General features: G+C 34.6%; 1 protein-coding gene across 4 annotated transcripts in view; it reads left to right on the forward strand.

The window, feature by feature from the left end:
- The window catches only part of ATAD2B (ATPase family AAA domain containing 2B), a 153,955-nt gene that overhangs the window by 80,375 nt on the left and 53,576 nt on the right, over positions 1-20,004 (forward strand). For all 4 annotated transcript variants that reach the window (XM_072767583.1, XM_072767584.1, XM_072767581.1 and 1 more), the window contains exons 16-18: positions 4,266-4,577; positions 6,115-6,250; positions 15,314-15,500. In XM_072767583.1, the coding sequence (XP_072623684.1) occupies positions 4,266-4,577; positions 6,115-6,250; positions 15,314-15,500 (635 nt within the window). The remainder of the gene's footprint in view (positions 1-4,265; positions 4,578-6,114; positions 6,251-15,313; positions 15,501-20,004) is intronic.

Genomic DNA, 20,004 nt, shown 5'->3' on the forward strand with positions numbered 1-20,004 from the left:
CTAAATGACTTCTGTTTTTGATTTTGACATATATTCCATGTAAGAAGCCAGTTTCACATTAAAACAAATCAAATGCAGGTCTTCAAACAGGAATGAAATAGTAATAAATTTTAAATTCATTATGAACTTATCACTTTCTGTATCCCGAACATGTTTTAACATACACGGGTTCAGTTCAGTGAAATTTATGCCTAACAAAAAGAATATGTAGTCTTGATGAAACTGCAAAGACAACTGACCTCATGTTAGAGGTTATGGATTTGGTAACTTTTACCTTGAGATAAATTCCCAAGTACGTGGATGGGTTTGCATGCATAATAGGTGAGATTTTTAAAAGTAGTCCTCACGTAATTTCAATGTCTAGGTCACGTGCACAAATAGTAGGAGCTTAAGGTTATGAGGATCTCAAATCTAATCCTGTTTCTCTATTCATTTTCACAAACAATGAAAGTGTATCAGTGAGGCGTCTATCTGTGGGCCTTCGTTACGTTTGCTGTTTTACTTCTACAATAACTTCGTAAAATTTTAGTATTTCACTTGTCTAGTCTATAACCTTTTTATATTTTCAGTTTTTCAGACAAATTTCCATAAGTGGCAGTATTTAAGAATGCTTTTTCTTGAGATGCCTTGCTGGCTCAGTCAGTAGAGCACGTGACTCTTGATCTCGGGGGTCGTGAGTTCAAGCCCCACATTGGGCATAGAGCTTACTTAAAAAAAAAAAAGAATGCTCTCCTTTGGTATCTAGATATTTGTATTCATCAGAGTATTAGGATTGTAATGGTAGAATTATTAATATGATTATGGAACTCTTATGAAAGGGATGTTGATAGTTTCCTTAATATCAGCTTTTAACTGTAATAGCTGTATTTCCTGTATATACAAAATGATCATATTATCTATATCTTTTTCTAAATCAGGACCCTTTGGAGAGTGAAAAAATATGCTTTTATTTTTTTAAAGATTTATTTATTCATGAGAGACTACAGAGAGAGAGAGAGAGAGAGAGAGGAAGAGAGTGGGAGAGAGAGGCAGAGACACAGGCAGAGGGAGAAGCAGGCTCCATACAGGGAGCCCGATGTGGGACTTGATCCTGGGACTCCCGGACCATGCCCTGAGCTTGAGGGAGGGACTAAACTGCTGAGCCACCCAGGGATCCCTTATGCTTTTATTTACAACAAGACATGTGACCTTAAATATAATCTCTTTAGCCATGATTATCATGTAATTTTAATTTTGTTTTAGAGTTTAGTAAAGGAAGCTACTAAGCCAGTAGTTCAGTTTTTTTGTTTAGTATATCAGAATCACTTAAAAAGCTTTCTGAAAATACTCATTTATGATATTAAATCACCAGAGATTCTGATTTACTAAGTTTGTTGGGAATCTATTTTTTTTTCAATTTCGTTGTTTATTCAGATCAGTAGTCAGTATTGAAAACTAAGATATAAACCAGTAATTCTCATTCACAGGAAAATGTAATGAAGAGAAATCTTCTCTATTATAGTCTATTGATTATGGTAATCCAAGTGAAGATTTATTTAAGTGGAACTTATTGTTGATAAACTTTTAACTTATCTTTAGTAGATTAAGCAAAAATGAACAGTACATTGCTATTATGTATGTTACTAACATTATGTCAAACAGATGTTATGGGCATCATTTCTACATAAAATACCTTTTAGTGGCTGCTTTTCTGTTTTGCATTGTTTCTGAGGTTTTTATTTTAGCTTTTTAAAAAAATTTAAGCTTTTGCTTAGAAATAGGATCATGTGATATGTTTACCAACTGTGTATATGCTTTTAAAGAAGAAAAACAAATGTGGTTGTTTATATTGTTTGAAGATGGTTGTTTATTTTTTACTTCCTTTGAAATGGATTATTTCACTAACTATTTGTAACTGAGCTGGTATTGTACGGTTATTTTGTTGAATGAATATAACTAAGAGATGTTCAGCATAGGAAAAGATACGTTTTTTTTAGGTTTTTTTTATTGAGAAATACAATAGAAAATGAAATACTAATGGTAAATTTGGTTATTCTGAAGAATTATTTGGGAGATTGGTTGCTGTCATGGGACAATGTTAGTGCTTAATTTGGTTATAGTTTTCAAATTAGATTTTCACAGGTCATATTAAGTTTTCCCTTCACTTTGAATAAATATTTCTTTAAGAATGTAATATTTTTCTGTTTTTTCATAATTTTCATTGAAATTTTTATTCATAGAAGTTGGCTTAATAATAAAAGAATTTAGATTTCTTTAAAAAAAAGGAAAGAAAAGCCCAGTAGATATATTTCTTCCATTTTTTTATGGCAGTAAATGATAACCTTGCAGTTAGTTATACATTCCCAAACTATAACCTTGGAGTTACTCCTTTCTTTTTTCATTCATTCTTTCACTCAGGAAATATTTATTGGATACTTATTGAATGCCAGGCCAGGCCTTTTTTTCAGTATATGAGATATGTTTAGTGAACAAAACTGATGAATTACCTATATCCTCACAAAGCTCACATTCTAGTTGGGGAAGGTAGACGATAAACATATTAGGTAAATGATAAGGTGGCACATGCTATGGAAAAAAGAGATCAGAGTAAGGAGGATTTTTCTGTTTTTGTAGGACTTGATTAAAGGATCATGGCCTTACTAATAATAGGGAGATATATATATATATATATATATATATATATATATATATACACACACATACATACATACACACACACACACACATACACTTAGTTAGTTAGTTGTAGATGTGTGGGTCACTTGCAGTTTAATTTTAATTTATATAGTTCTGTGCCTTAATGTTCTTTTTCTGTCAATTAGTCTGGGGCTATTTCTTTTCTGCTCATGGTTTTCCTTTCATTATTTAAGTGTTGCACAAGGTTATTACGAAGTATAAAAAGATAAACTTGATGCCACTCTGAAGAGCTTAGGGTTTAAAATTTTATTTTTTTAATTTATTTTTTAAAGATTTACTTATTTATTTATGATAGAGAGAGAGAGGCAGAGACACAGGAGGAGGGAGAAGCAGGCTCCATGCTGGGAGCCCGATGCGGGACTCGATCCCGGGATTCCAGGATCGCGCCCTGGGCCAAAAGCAGGTGCTAAACCACTGAGCCACCCAGGGATCCCCAGGTTTAAAATTTTAAAACTAGTTTGAGTGGTTCCCAATGCTGGCATAACTGATAAAGGTGGCCAAATGCAAGTTTAATTGCTGATATGAAAACAACATGGCTGGTTTGAGTTTTTTTTCTCTTTTTTGTGGTTGAGACCTAACAGTTTGTGTGTTTTTGTATTTGTTGCTTAAATGAGTGAAATGACTTAAAAGCACTGGAGGCTTGATCTGTTAACTACATAATCAGTGAAGTATGGGTAATGGACAATAACCTGTGTTGGTATAACCCTTAGAACTAGATTATCAGTTATTTTAAGCTAAACATATATTAAAAGGAAGTTAACACGGAAAATCAATGAATTCTTATTCCCTTTAATACCTTTGAAATGATCAGAGATGATGACAACTTTAAAGTATAATTTTTTGAGTAATTAGATATAAACTTGCTGTGGCTTGCATCCATAAAGTTGGTAGTAGAGTAGATCTGTTCTTGAAATTTCTACATATGTTCTACTTTGTACTACTCCCTGATATATGTTTGGTAATTAGTAATATTAGAAAAGTTTATAGGTAAGTGTAATGTCATGAGGACTAAACTAATGATTAGGAATATTGATAAAGGATTGAGCTGAAATGTATTCTTTAAAAATCTTTCCTGAAGAAAGGTGTACATTAATTATAATCAGTGATTTTGGCACAAAATACATGGCTAGGTTTTTTTTTAATTAATTTATTTATGATAGAGAGAGAGGCAGAGACACAGGAGGAGGGAGAAGCAGGCTCCATGCCGGGAGCCTGATGTGGGACTTGATCCTGGGACTCCAGGATCACGCCCTGGGCCAAAGGCAGGCGCCAAACCGCTGAGCCACCCAGGGATCCCACATGGCTAGTTTTGATATCATTAGTTCATGCTTTGTTAATTAAAATATTCAAAACAAAAAAAAAAGAAAATAAAATATTCAAAACATTTTCAGTCTCACAGAGTAATTTTATTAGGTGACTTAAATGGTCAGATTTTGCTGATAAAACTGCACGTAATTACTGATTTAGTGTTAATTATTTCCTTTGATAAACATGTATGTATTTGCAAACTATAGTTAGTACTGGGAGAATAAACTTACCTTTGTTATTCTTTTCCTTTTGTGCATTAGGTTATTGTGGAGCTGATATCAAGGCCCTGTGCACTGAAGCTGCTCTGATTGCCCTGCGGAGGCGTTACCCTCAGATCTATGCTAGCAGTCATAAACTGCAGCTAGATGTTTCCTCAATAGTGCTCAATGCCCAAGATTTTTACCATGCAATGCAGAATATTGTGCCTGCTTCTCAGCGTGCTGTCATGTCTTCGGGACATGCACTATCCCCCATCATAAAACCACTGCTGGAAAGAAGCTTCAACAACATCCTAGCAGTCTTGCAAAAAGTGTTTCCTCATGCTGAAATTAGCCAGAGTGACAAGAAAGAAGGTACTATAAAGTACTTTTTCATATTATTAAAATGAAACACGTACAGACATTAATTTGAGTTTCCTCATAAGGTTATTTATGTGTTATTCTTTTACATTTGCCATGAGTATAGAAAATATATGTGTTTCACTCACCGGGATATATTCAGGCCTGGCATATTGCCTAGCATATGGTAGCTGCCTGGTAAATCTTTGTCAAAAGAAAGAATGAATGTTCTGTTTGTTACCTCTTGGGACATTCTGACTATCTTAACTTTTGCAATATTAGTTGTACTAAGTATTTAGCTTATAAAATCCATTGAAATCTATACCTGTAGCACAGTTCTGTACCTCTTTTTTTTTTTTTTTTGGAGAGGAGTATAATTTCTATCAATCTTAATTCCTCTCATTTCTCCTACATGTGTAGCATTGCTTTTTTTGAACGAATTGACACTTTTGTTAGGTATGTATGAAGCACAGCTGTTAGTACCCACCCAGGTTGTAGTGCAGATAAATTTTTTAGTATTGCACTCTCAATAGAGATTATAGTTCAGTTTGTCCATTGAGCTATAACAGATGGCAGACCCATATAGAGACTAATATTACTTGAATGACTGCATTTTTAAGATTGGTTTTGTTTCCTTGGAATTCTTGATTCTCTTAACTAGATGTATAGATGTGTACTATGTTAAAAAATAAGTCAGTTTGTTCCTTGTTGCTTTTTTAAGAGTTGGCCATAATTCAAGCCCCTAGTAGCTAAGCAAGGTATTGTATATGAAATACTGGTTTTGGTCAAAATAACTTACAGATTTTTAGTAAATATGTGGGTGTTTTGTGAGAGTATCATTTTTTTTTTTTTTTTTTTTTTTAGATACCTGGGATTTGGGATGCTAGGTGGCTCAGCGGTTGAGCATCTGCCTTTGGCTCAGGGTGTGATCCTGGGGTCCTGGGATCGAGTCCCACAATGAGCTTCCTGCATGGAGCCTGCTTCCTCTGCCTGTGCCTCTGCCTCTCTCTCTTTCTCTCTCCCTCTCTCTCTCTCTCGTGAATAAATAAATAAAATCTTAAAAAAAAATAAGTACGTGGGATTTTTTTTTTTAAATAAGAAATTTATTTATTTGAGAGAGAGAGAGAGAGACTGGGCAGAGAGGGATAGAGGGAGAGGGAGAAGCTGACTCCCTGCTGAGCAAGGAGCCTGATGTGGGGCCTGATCCCATGACCCTGAGATCATGACCTGAGCCAGAGGCAGACGCTTAACCAGTTGAGCCACCTGGGCACTCCAAGATGACATTTCTTTTCCAGACTTCTTGTAGTTAGTCAGTGAAGTCTTCCAAATCACATCTCGTAGCACTTAGTCTGTAAAGGTAAAAGAATTCCATTAATTTCATTTACAAATTACTTAAGAAACTGCAGTTTGTCAGTTTTCCTGGTTGATCTGCATTATTTGATAGGTAACTGATTAATGTCACATAATTTTAAAACATTTATCTTAGCTTTGATGGGGTACTAATATTAAAGGACTTTATAAGCCTCATAATCTTTGTGAATTTTTTTAACAGATATAGAAACTCTGATTTTAGATGATAGTGAAGATGAGAATGCTTTATCAATTTTTGAGACCAGTTGTCACTCAGGATCACCAAAGAAACAGCCATCAGCTGCTGCTGTACATAAACCCTACCTTCATTTTACAATGTAAGTAACATATCAATTTTTAAAAAAAATTTAGAGTGATTTTTACTAGCTTACGGTTAGAATTATGGTATATTTTTACTTATGGTTATAACTTTGAGGACTTTTTTTCCTGCTGTTTGGACACAATTCTGGGAAACTTTTATTGTATATGCTTTTGTGTGTGATAGTAAGTTGGTTTATTGGTCAATTAAAGATTATTTTTTTTCTAAACTGATTGTGTGATTTTTTTTTTTTAAGAAGAGTTATTACTTTATTTTTATATATTTTATTTATTTGAGAAAGAGCGTGCATGAGTGGTGGTAAGGGCAGAGGCAGAGGGAGAAGCAGATTCCCCACTGAGATGGGAGCCAGCTGGCAGGGCTTCATGAGCTGAGCTGATCATGAGCTGAGCTGGAGGTAGATGCTTAACTAACTGAGCCACCCAGGTGCCCCTCTTTTTTATTATTTTTTTAAAACCAAGGTGGAAGGATTGTCTTTAGAAAGCTCATATCCTCAGGTTTAATGCCTTTTATTTTGAACTAAAATAGTCAAATGTGAAATATTTACATGATCTGGAATATTTTAATTTGTAACAAGTGTCAGATGATAGTTTAGGGATTCTAAGACTACTAAAAAGATTCTGAATTAGGAATTTCTCAGTTGGCAGATAAACAGGTAACTTTTTGATTCCCCAAAACCTCATTAGTTTACACTTTCCCTGATTCAAATTTGATAGTTTTTCTGTTTACATTTACCTTTATCCATGTTAAAGCAGCTTTTGTCATGCACTTTTTATTGGTTAAACAACATTAGTGCTAATGTAATGTTAAATTAAGGACCCAATAGTTTTCAAATACTTATTATCAGCTTCATCACTTACTTTTACATAATTAGCATGATAGTTACAGGACCATAATGCTCTGTCCGGTAGGTCTAATAGCACTTTTATTAGAAAAGGATAGATTGTATGTACTTTTAAGTAATTTTTTTTAGAGATATTTTGAACAAATTTAAATATGCAACTTCTTGAAGTTTCTCCCATGTAGATTTTGGTGAAATGTTCATTTGATTATTTGCACTGATAACTCTTATTTTTTATTTTTTAAAATGAGGCTTAAGTTACTTTCATTTACTCCTCTTTTTCTTTTGTTCTATAACAGCAGATTCTTCTAATAGAAACTTTTCTTCTATTCCAGATCCTTTCTTTTATGCACTCAGGGACACTTTCTTAGATTTTTTTTTTCAGCAATTTCGCAAATCTGTTTTATTGATGGCTAAGGGAAAACCAAAAAAAATTTTTTTTCTGACTCTCACCTGGCTACCCTGCGTGCATGTGTGTGATTTGTTATTTGTTTGGATTTGAACTATATAATAGAAGCTAAGAAACTATCATCAGGAGATTTGTTCTAATTTTATGGGATAGCTCTGTTGTCAGTAACGTGATACAGAAATAGATTTTGATATCAGAAAATTTCATGGGAGGTTTTGAGGCTGACTTTTTATTAACATTCTCTGTCATTTAATGTATATCATTGGTATGGCTTGCTTTTGTTTAACTTGTTTTGAAGGAATCGGGTTAATTTTAGCTTCTTTTACCTAAAATTTGTAGTTCATGATGTGATTTTTTTTTTTATTTAATAGAGGGACAGCTATATACTAGAAATAGGCTTTTTTTGTTTTAGATGTTTTGATAAATCCATTCATTTTTTTCTCCAATTTTCTCAATTTTTCTTTCTTTATTCACCATTTTCCCAATATTTATGTTTTTATACCTGGCACTGTACTGGGTGCTGAAAACAAGCATAAGTAAGATATAAAGTAGTTCTTACTCTGGTAAGGTGACAGACATTGTGATATGGCTGAAGTGTTGTGATACCAGAACTAGAAGTTTCCATTGGGAAGTCTTGGCAGAAGAAATGGTGATGTTTGCTGTCCTCAGTATGAAGGGATGAGTTAGCATCTGATGCTTCATACAAACTAGACATGTGGTAGGTATATAAAGCCTGAGGCAATACATATAGGCCTTGTATCAGTCCTACAGCATTTGTGGTATCATCATTTTATAGATGAGGAAACTGAACCACAATGAAAAATAAGTAAATTACCCGTGATTAAGCTGCTAGCAGATAATAGAGCTAGGGTCTGTGCTGTTTGTTTCCTATGATCCTCTTTTTTCTATGATACTATGTGATTTCCAAATTGATTTCTGAGATTAATAGGAAGATAGAGAAATGTATTGATTTTTTGGGTAGGTTGAACAGTATAATTTTCACACTTTCCAAGAAGCATACACTTTAGAATAGAGGCTTTTAATACGGGCTAAACATGGAGGGGGGGTTGTTGGTTTGGTTTGGCTTTGTGTTTGAACAAGTGTTAGCATGTGTTAGATCAACACAGAAAAAGTGCTCGATGGGTAGAAAGCATGAGTTTAATTAATATCTGGTCTCCAGTAACACTAGCTTGGGCATTGCTGGTGGGTTCTTTTTTCTGGGAATAGTTTCCTAAAACAATGTTGAAACCTTTATTTAGATTTAAGGTGAAATAGAAGTCAAGATATTTAAAGTCTACCAATCTGATAGAAAGCCCTTATGATTGAAAATAAGTTTTCTTTCTTACTGTATATTACCATAAGGGGATTAGAAACAGAGCTTTCTGAGGTTTTCTAAATGAAAATAGCTTTGTTTTTTCTGATTAGAAAGATGATATACTCTATAGAAAATTCAAGTAATAAAGAAGAGCATAAAGAAGAAAGTAAAAATTAAAGCCCAAGCACCTGAAGGTAATTTTTGTTAAAGTTTTGGTGACCACACTTCCATATTCTCTCTATGTGTATAGACAGACCCACATATTATTTTATGTAAATTAAAATCTTCCTGTAAGGCTAATGTAATTTGTTTTTTTATCTATGTTGGGAAAGTTATTTCATGCCAGTATATTTTTTAATGTCATTCTTTTAAAATAGCTATATAGTATTTTTATCTTTTGGATGTTCCATAATTTTTATAACCTTATTGATAAAGATTGAAATTTCCAATTTTTTTCTTTTATGATAGATATGTGGATCTGGATAGGCATCTTTCTCAGTATACATTTTTAATACCATTATCTGATTCATAGCTTAGGGTAAATTTTTAAAACTGTGATTGCTATGTCAAAGGGTCTATATACTTAAAAACATGATACAGGTGGTTAAATTGACTTCCAGAATAGTTGTACCAGTTTACATTTTCAGCACTGATATATGAGAGTGTTATTTTTCCTATACCCGTGTCAATTCTGAATACTGCCTTTTTAAATCTTTGCCAACCAGATAGATGAAAATAATATCTTCTCACTTGTTTGAGTCATTCATTTGTTCTTTCATATTTACTCATTCAGATAATATGTCAAAGTGCCCATCATGTGCCATATGTTGTCCTAGGTACTTGGAATATGTCAATCAATAAAATGGACATAGACCCCTGATCTCATTCAGCTTATTTTAGATGGAGATAGACAATAAAACAGTAAGTGTAATAGATAAAATTTTAGAAGATATGTACTTTGAAAAAAATGTAGAGAATGCTTTAAGAGGTAAGGGAGTCCTTGGGAGTGGAATGAGTTGCAGAATATTCTTGGATATACGTTATGTGACATAATTGCCAAATTTAATTTTGGAAAATTTTGCCTTTTTTTCCATTACTACTAGACATGAGAAAACCAATTTTTCCAATGTCTACTCACTAATGGTAATAAATTAATTTTTAGTTTGTCAGTCTAACAGATAAAAGATGTGTTTTTATTATTTTTATTATTTTTTTTCTCTCTGTTAATAACTACTAAATCTTTCCCCCTCCACCTATAACTACCAAACCAACCAGCCTCCCTCCCTCCCTCCCTCCCTTCTTTCAAAGGGAGGGGCAGAGTGAGTCCTAAACAGACTATGAGCAGAGTGTGGAACCTGGTGCAAGGCTTGATCCTACCACCCCGAGATGATAACCCAAGCCAGAACCAAGGCTAGGATGCCCAACTGACTCTCCATTCAGGCGCCCCACCAGATCTTTTTAAGCCAACATTGGTCTTGAGTTTTAGACTATCTCTAGCTCTCTGTTGCCCTTGGTGTGCTACACATCTTTCATATGTACTGAATTGCATCTCCCCTTCTTGTTCTGCGAGTCCGGTGAGCTACCATCTGTGCAGGTGTTACAACTAGAATTGGACATTGTCCTCAACTCAACTCCTTCCTTTTTCTTTCTTCTTTATCTAGTCAATGTCTAGGTCCTGTGAATAAATTTCATCTCAGGCTGTTCCTTCTTACGCTCTCTGACCCTGTTCTTGTCTAGATTATCATTAACATCTCATGACTGGGTTATTATTGAAGACTCCTAATTGGTCATCTTTCCATCTTTCCTCCTGTTTTGTCTTCTTTCAAACCCTTTCCTATACTGTGTAGTGATCTAGAGTTACCTTCCAAAAACATGTATATGATCATATCATTTCCCCTGCTTAAGCTAATATGCTTCCTCATTGTCTTCAGTGTGCATCCCAAACTTTTAACATGGCTTATAAACCCTTAGTAGTTCTTCATAGTCTGATTCTCCTTCCCTCCTTTCCTCCCTAACTCAAACCTTTACCCATACATTGCCCTAAAACCTTAAAAGAAGTTAGCTGTATGATCTCCAAAGGGCCAGGGGCCTTTGATCATTTATACATCCTATTTTAACACTTAGAATTCGTCCTTTTTGCCTTCAACCTGTTGGGTTTGTGTTTTGGTAACCTAGGAAAGCCTTTGTTGAGTCTCTCATTGAGGTCTCTCATGGCATTCTGAACAGTGCTGCTTGTTAATCGCACTGAATTATATTGGTTGTAGATTTCCTTTTTTTATTCAATGCTATTCAAGTATGAGCTCTATAATAACTGATATTGTTAGAAATCCAGGGCTGAAGGATTTAGCATAGGATTCATTCTCCAATTATTAAGTGAAATCAATGAACATTTAAAAAACTGTTATGTTTCTATTTTCTATTTGAATTATCTGTTTATGTACTTTGCCCAGGAAGCTGTTTTCTGTTAAAATCTTATGAACGTAAGCTCTTTATACATTAAGAACTGTTCTGTGGGATGCCTGGGTGTCTCAGCAGTTTAACACCTGCCTTTGGCCCTGCGCGTGATCCTGGGGTTCCAGGATCGAGTTCTGCATTGGGATCCTTGCGGGGAGCCTGCTTCTCCCTCTGCCTGCCTGCCCCGCCATCTCTCATGAATAAATAAATAAAATCATATATATGTGATTATGATATGTATGTATATATACATATAACATAAACTATATATAGTTTATATATAAATTATATGTATATATATATATAAACTATTCCTGTTGGGGCACCTGGATGGTTCAGTAAGTTAAGCATCTGCCTTTGGCCTGGGATCGAGTCCTGCGTCGTCGGGCTTCCTGCTCAGTGGGGAGTCTGCTTCTCCCTCTCCCTCTGTTCCTCCCCCTGCTTATGCGCTCTCTCTCTCTCTCTCTCAAATGAATAAATAAAATCTTAAAAAAAAAACTGTTTCAGATTCTTTGTCTCATTTAGTTGTTTTCTGTTTGGTTCAGAGTGTAATTTTTGAGTTACAGAAGTTTGTAGAGTTTTATGAATTTAAAATATACAAATCTCTTGTTTTTTTCTTCTTTCTTTGTCAATTAAATTTGTGAAATGAGGATCTGAATCTTCCCTATTTTAAAACAACACTTATTTTATAATCCATTCCCATTTCATTTATTTTTTGTGCTTATTAATCTTATATGAAATTCTTTGAACTACGGTGAGTTAGTTCCTGGGCTGCCTATCATATTCTGAATGGGTGTTTGTTTTCTTTGGTGTATTCTACATTATATTCTATTATTCTGTGTTATAATATATTTCAGTATAAAGTAGTGTACATCCTAACACAGTGGTTCAGTTTAGCAGTTATATGGACCTGAATGAGAATTTGAATTCTTTCACCATCATTTATACAGTCATACCTAACTTCTGCATCTTGGTTTCTTCACTTGTTTAATAAGAGGAAGCTATGTTTTTCATAGGATTGTTAAGGAAATTAAAACTTTATTCATAAAGTGCTTATTACTAAAACAGTTTTAAATGTTCTGAAATTAGAGCTAGCGCATTTTACCAAATATTCTTTTTTAAAAAATTTTTATTTATTTATGATAGTCACAGAGAGAGAGAGAGAGAGAGAGAGAGAGAGAGAGAGGCAGGCAGAGACATAGGCAGAGGGAGAAGCAGGCTCCATGCACCGGGAGCCCGATGTGGGATTTGATCTTGGGTCTCCAGGATCGCGCCCTGGGGCAAAGGCAGGCGCTAAACCGCTGCGCCACCCAGGGATCCCTTTACCAAATATTCTTGATGTTCTTATTTGACTGTTCTTTCAGATGATATTGAGATTAAGTTCTTTTTGCGATTAAGTTTTAAATCTCCCATTCTTCCTCAATTTTTTTTATATTGATGTGAATATTTTATTTTAATGTTTTCTTCATTTTTATTTAAATTCTAGTTAACAGTGTAATACTGGTTTTGGGAGTAGAATTTAATTAATTAATTATTTATTTTTAAATATTTTATTTATTTCTGAGAGAGAGAGAGAGAGAGAGAGAGAGACAGACATAGGCAGAGAGAGAAACAGGCTCCATGCAGGGAGCCTGATGTGGGACTTGATCCTGGGACTCCGGGATCATACCCTGGCCTGAAGGCAGACACTTAACTGTTGAATCACCCAGGTGTCCCCGGGAGTAGAATTTAATGATTCATCACTTATATTTAATACCCAGTGCCGAACATAAGTTCCCTCCTTAATCCCTGTCACCTATTTAGCCTGTCCTCTACCCCCTTCCCTCCATCAATCTTTAGTTTGTTCTCTGTAATTAAATCTCGTACGGTGAGTGTCCCATCCCCCCTCTCCTTCTTTTCCCCCTTCCACTATGTTCGTTGGTTTTGTTTCTTAAATTCCACATAGGAGTGAAACCTTATGGTATTTGTCTTTCTCTGACTGACTTAATTCTGCTTAGCATGATACCTACACTCTAGCTCCATCCAGGTCATTGCAAATGGCAAGATTTCATTCTTTTTGATGGCTCAGTGATATTCCATAGTGTATATACCTTATGTTTTTATTTATTTATTTAATTTGTTTATTTATGATAGTCACACACACACACACACACACACACAGAGAGAGAGAGAGAGAGAGAGGCAGAGACACAGGCAGAGGGAGAGGCAGACTCCATGCATCGGGAACCCGACGTGGGACTTGATTCCGGGTCTCCAGGATCGCGCCCTGGGCCAAAGGCAGGCGCTAAACCGCTGTGCTACCCAGGGATCCCCCCCCCCCTTTTTAAAAGATTTTATTTATTCACTAGAGAGAGAAAGAGAGAGAGAGAGAGAGAGAGAGGCAGAGGGGAGAAGCAGGCTCCATGCAGGGAGCCTGACCTGGGACTCACTCCCGGGTCTCCAGGATCACGCCCTGGGCCAAAGTTGGTGCTAATCCACTGAGCCACCTGGCCTGCCCCCCGCCCCACCCTTTTTAAGGATTTTATTTATATATTCATGAGAAACAGAGAGAGAGGCAGAGACACACACAGGCAGAGGGAGAAATATATTCTTTATCCATTCATGAGTCAATGAACATTTGGGCTCTTTCTATAATTTGGCTATTGTTGGTAATGCTGCTATAAACATAGGGGTGCATATGTCCCTTTGAATTGTAGTTTTATATCCTGTGGGTAAATACCTAAATTGCTGGATCTCAGGGTAGTTCTGTTTTTAACTTTTTGAGGAACCTCCATACTATTCTCCAGAGTGGCTGCACCAGTTTCCATTCCCACCAACAGTGTAAGAGGGTTCCCCCTTCTCCACATCCTCCCCAGCATCTGTTGTTTCCTGTGTTGTTAATTTCAGCCATTCTGACAGGTATAAGGTGGTATCTCATTGTGGATTTGATTTGTATTTCTCTGATGATGAGTGATGTTGAGCATCTTTTCATGTGTCTGTTGGCCTTGATGTGAATACTTTAAATATATGAAATAAAAAACCATAAACTATAGTTAACTATAAATGGGTTAGGAAGAATTGACATCTTTATATTCAGGCTCATTATGTATAATATATAGTTTCACATTTTTGCTAAGAATATTTAATATCGTTTGTCTTACTTTACATTTGCATTTGTAAATAGGACCTCCTTTCCTTCTTTATATTGGTTATTGATGGTATTATGATATATTTTGACTTTTCTGCTTTTTCTTCTGAATTGTTATGATTTCGTGAAATTTTTTAGTGCATACTCTTATCCTTTACAAGTAACTGTTTTCCTTATTTCTATTTCATTTTTTGTTTGCTTTATTCTTATTGCATTGCTTAAAATTGCCTGTATTATCTATAGTGATAGTAGATAAACTTGTTTCATTTATCATTTTAATGGTGCTCTAGAATCTTGAGAATGCAAGTTGAATTTAGTTTAATATATTTTCCTAAATTTGCTTTCTCTGTTGTAGTTCTTTAGATATTATGTATTAGGATATGGACATTTAGTTTTTATTGGCCCCAAACCAAATTTTACTGCCTGTGAAAAAGTCCTACATTTTTTTTTTCTATCTTAAAAATTGTGGTAAATAAAATATACATAAAATTTACCATTTTAACTATTTTTAAAAATGTCCTATATATTGGGTAATCTTCTGATATACTTATTTCTTTGTTGAAGTAGGATTGTTAACATTTCACCTTGGATAATTGATAGCTAAATCCCACTTGCTGTCTGAAGCATTTTCCAAGTTGATATACATAGTATGATAAGGTGAATACGCAGGTATTTTTACATTGTTTTAGAAGGAATTTTTATACTTTTACATCTTGGTTATTAAAATGGTCAGAGAGATCAACATTTTAAAAGCATAATTAATGAAAGAATGATTCACTGTACATAAAATATAAGGATAAGAGAAAGTTCTGTTAATTTGGAGTTACATTTTTTATTGTAAGTATTTTACCTAATTTTTCTTCCTGATCTTCAGAGTGTATGGTTTTGAAATAATTATCATGTCTTAATGTATTACAGGTCACCATATCATCAGCCAACCTCTTACAGGCCAAGATTATTGCTGTCTGGAGAACGAGGCTCAGGTCAAACTTCTCACCTTGCTCCAGCACTTTTGCACACTCTAGAAAAATTTTCTGTGCACAGACTAGACCTCCCAGCACTTTATTCAGTTAGTGCCAAAACACCTGAAGAATCATGTGCACAGGTAGGTTTGTACCATATCAGAGTACTTTTAACTTTCTTATTTTTTATATCTCTGTAGTGTGTGTAGATAAAATTTTTTCAAAGAACAGTAATGTCAATATTAACTTTTTGTTGGTTATTCATTAACATTCAAATATTAAGGCTGAGGATCCTTTTGATAGATATATTATGTTTAAAAGTGAGCTCATTGTTTCCCCATGATATTTCATTATTTTCTGAAATTTCAATATTCTCTTTCTTATGTTAAAGTTTTATTAAACATTGTAGAAAGGAAGTTTCTTTTGCCTCTTTCTTTCTTTCTTTCTTTCTTTCTTTCTTTCTTTCTTTTTTTTTTTTTTTAAAGATTTTATTTATTTATTCATGAAAGACACAGGGAGAAAGAGAGGGGCAGAGGAAGAAGCAGGCTCTACGCAGGAAGCCCGACATGGGATTTGATCCTGGGTCTCCAGGATTAGGCCCTGGGCTGAAGGCAGTGCTAAACCGCTGAGCCACCGGGGCTGCCCTCTTTTGCCTTTTTCTCACCCACTTTTCAACGCTGTGGTTTCAGAGCCTTTCTAGACTTATGTCTCTACTTACCTAAGAAGGGGAAATGATAACCAATTTGAGATGCCAGAATTTAAAATTAATGTAGAAAAGTGATAGCAATTTAAAAATTATATGTATTTGCACCAAGAGTCAAGTGTGATACTTGATTTTTAACTACTTTATATTTGCTGTTTTGTGAAGTGCAAAGTTCTATCTAATGAGGCTGTTTATATTCCTTGAGGTTTTAATATATAATTATGAATTTATTGTAAGTGTGTCATGTTAGATCTAGAGGTTAGGGGAATAAGTTTTTTGAGCTAAGGGACCATGTCTTCACCATTTCTGTCTCTCTGACACAGTGCCCAGCTCATAGTAAGTACTCATTGAATGTTTAAATTAAATGTTTCTTATGAATAAATTAGAGGAATGTCACTTTCTACTTTGATATTTAGCCTACTTTTAAGAGATGAGGTGACTACAGTAGTAACACTGAAGAGCATTGCACATAATTTTTTTTTCAGATATATTTTATAAATATTTAACACCTACACATACTGCCCAATTGAAAACCTTTCTATACCTTGTAGCAAGAAATGTGTATTTATTTAATTGTCCACAGTGTTTATTTCATTCTTTTTTATTTACAGTTGTTTGGGTATCAACATTCTAGTAGCACTTCACTACTTAGAAAGCCCTAATTAATTTTCTTTCTAAAACCCATGGCTTAAATAAAAAAACTATATACCAGTACTTTGTTCCAAGCTTTATACATTTAACTCATCCCAACTGTGAGTGTTTTCCAATAATGTTGATTTATATATTTGTTCATATCTTTCCTTTTCAGTGAGAAAAAATTATTGCAGTTTATATGCAAGTAAGAGAATTACTCAGTACCATTAAAAATAAATCCAGGGAGAGAGAATCTAAACAGTCACTAATTGTGGAAGAAGAACTTGGAGTATCAAAAAAGCACTAAATCCAAATAGTTTCACAGGTCAATTCTTTTAATCTTAAAGGATAAGATCATTTTGATGCTAAACTGAACTACAAAGAAAACCATAAGACTAATCTCACATAGGCAATGGTCATAAAGTGAATATTACAAATAGATTCTAATAGCACACCAGAAGAGTAGTATACCGTTATTGAAGCATGCAAATTTGGGGCACATGAGTGTCTCAGTTGTTGAACATCTGCCTTTGGCTCGGGTCGTGATCTCGGGGTTCTGGGATCAGTCTCACATCAGGCTCCCTGTGGAGAGCCTGTTTTTCCCTCTGCCTCTCTCTGTGTGTGTGTGTGTCTCATGAATAAATAAATAAATAAAATCTTAAAAAACCATGCAAAATTGATTTAGTTAGACATTAAGACATAAAAATACTGGGACAGACTGAAGTTATAAATCTTTGCCTATGATATGATTGTATATATGGAAAACTTACAGGACCTACTGAAAAATTACTAGGTACAGTAAGAATTCTGTAAGATAGACACTTTCAAAGTTAATGTAAAATAGTTTTCTTTTGTACACATAGTAACAAGTTAGAAATAAAGTAGAGGAAATGATCCCATTTAAAATAACAAGTTTACCTGGAAATTAAATAATTAAGGGCCTAAAAGAAGAAAACCAAAAATTTAGTGAGGAGGACAGTTGAATAAAAAACAACAACAAAACTTTTTTTTTTTTATACCTTGTGTTTTAATTACTGTACTACAAAGTATGTACTCAAGTTAAATTGCAAACTGATTAAAATATCAGCTACTTTGCTTTGTATGTAGCCTTGGACAATTTGCTTAACTTCTTTGAGCCTTAATTCTCTCATCTGTTAAATGAAGATAATGGTGCTACATAATAAGGTGGTTGTAATGATTAAAACAAGATCATCCAAGGGCGCCTAGGTGGCTCAGTCTGTTAAGTGTCTGCCTTCAGCTCAGGGCATGATCCCAAGGGTCCTGGGGTTGAGCCCCACTTTGAGATCTGTGCTCAGAGGCAGTCTGCTTTTCCCTCTCCCTATGCCACTCCCCTTGCTTCTGCTCTCGCTTTCTCTTTCAAATAAATAAGTAAATAAAATCTAAGAAAGAAAAAAAAAAAACAAGCTGATCCAATAGAATGGCATATAGTACCCAGTAGCTGTTAGCTGTTATCATATTTATCACTACTGCTACAGCTTCTTGACACAACCAAGGGCTGGTAAGAGTCAAAATTGGAAAGTTGTGAGTTCTTTTCTAAATTAATGTATAAATTAAATGCAATCTCAAATATGATGTACCCAGAATTTAAGAGGAAGAGTTACAAAAGGGCTTTGCGTTTCTTCTAGAAAATAAATATGAGGGATTCCTGGATAACTCAGTCGGTTAAGCTTCTGACTCTTGATTTTGGCTCGGGTCACGATCTCAGGGTTGTGAGATCAAGCCCTGAGTTGGGCTCTGTGCTGAGTGTGGAGCCTGCTTAAGATTCTCTTCCTCTGCTCCTTTATCTGCTCCTCCCCACTGCTTGCATACATACATTCTCTCTCTCTTAAAAGAATGAAAGAAAAAGAAAGAAAGAAAGAAAGAAAGAAAGAAAGAAAGAAAGAAAGAAAAGAATGAAAGGGAGAGAAAGAAAGAAAAGAAATACGAGGATAGCAAAGACACTTTTAGAGGGAAAAATAAGAAGGATTTAAAAAATGTAACAGAACATAGTAATAAGGAATATGTACCTGTGCAGGGAAAGACAGATAAAGTAATAGAAGAGAGATTGAACACTTAGGCTTATGTAGAAATGAGAGTTTAGTATCTGATGATGTTTAGCATATGAGGATGACACTTGATAGCATAGAATAGATCAATTATTTAATAAATGGTCATGGAAAACTGATTCTATGAGGGGAAAAATAAAACAAAATGGGATTTTCTACCATTTTTTGGGGGCCCCCAAATAAATTCTAGATGTCAACAGAACTGTAAAAAGAGAATTCACAAGGTCAATATATTTATTATCTTGAATATGAGAAAGTAGTTTCTATGCAATGAACACAAGCTAGAAAACATAAAGACTTGAACAAATTTGACCTTATAAAATTTAAATTACACATGGCAGAAATATTGTAATAAAATTAATAGACACAACCTGGCAAAAAAAGTATTTGTAACACACATCAAGGGTAAGTTTCCTAAATATACAAAAATATGTTAAAATCAGGAAAAAGCGACAGTGACAACGTAATATAAAAATTGGCAAAATAGCATGCCATTTAGCATGAAAAAAAATAGAAAAAGCAACAAGTAATTTTCAAAAGATTCTTAGCCTCACTTATAGGTGAAGAAAATGCAAATTATAGCAACAGGATACTATTTTGAAACAACTTTCTGGTTTGTAAAAATAAAAGCTTGATGATGCCTGGTGATTTTGGAGAGTAGGTTGGTGTTATTTTAAAAAATTTTAAATACATATACCTTTTGGCCCAGGAATTTTAAGGAATTTTTTCTAAGGATGTTTCAGCTATGGTCATTGCTGGATGAACAAGGACCTTTATCACAGCATCATATAGCATTCCCAAACTAAATAAGACCAACAAATTAAATGTCCTTGAATGGTGGGTGGGCTATGATAAATTATGGTATATATCCTTATGTACTGTGAAGCCATTAACAAGAATGAGGTAAATTTACATAGGAGATATACGTGAAAGGGGATATTTGTGAAAACAAGTTGTAGATTAATCAATAAAAATATGATCTTTGTGTAAAAGTAAACCTTAAAAATATATATTCATGCTTATCTATAAGCAGAAATTTTGTCCATAATACCCCAAAAAACTGTTAATAATCATTGCTGGGCAGCCCCGGTGGCGCAGCGGTTTGGTGCCGCCTGCAGCCCAGGGCATGATCCTGGAGACCCTGGATTGAGTCCCATGTCAGGCTCTCTGCATGGAGCCTGCTTCTCCCTCTGCCTGTGTCTCTGCCTGCCTCTCTCTCTCTCTCTCTCTCTCTCTCTCCTGCAT

This window comes from Vulpes vulpes, chromosome 8 (genome assembly GCF_048418805.1).
Source record: "Vulpes vulpes isolate BD-2025 chromosome 8, VulVul3, whole genome shotgun sequence".
NCBI lineage: Eukaryota > Metazoa > Chordata > Mammalia > Carnivora > Canidae > Vulpes > Vulpes vulpes.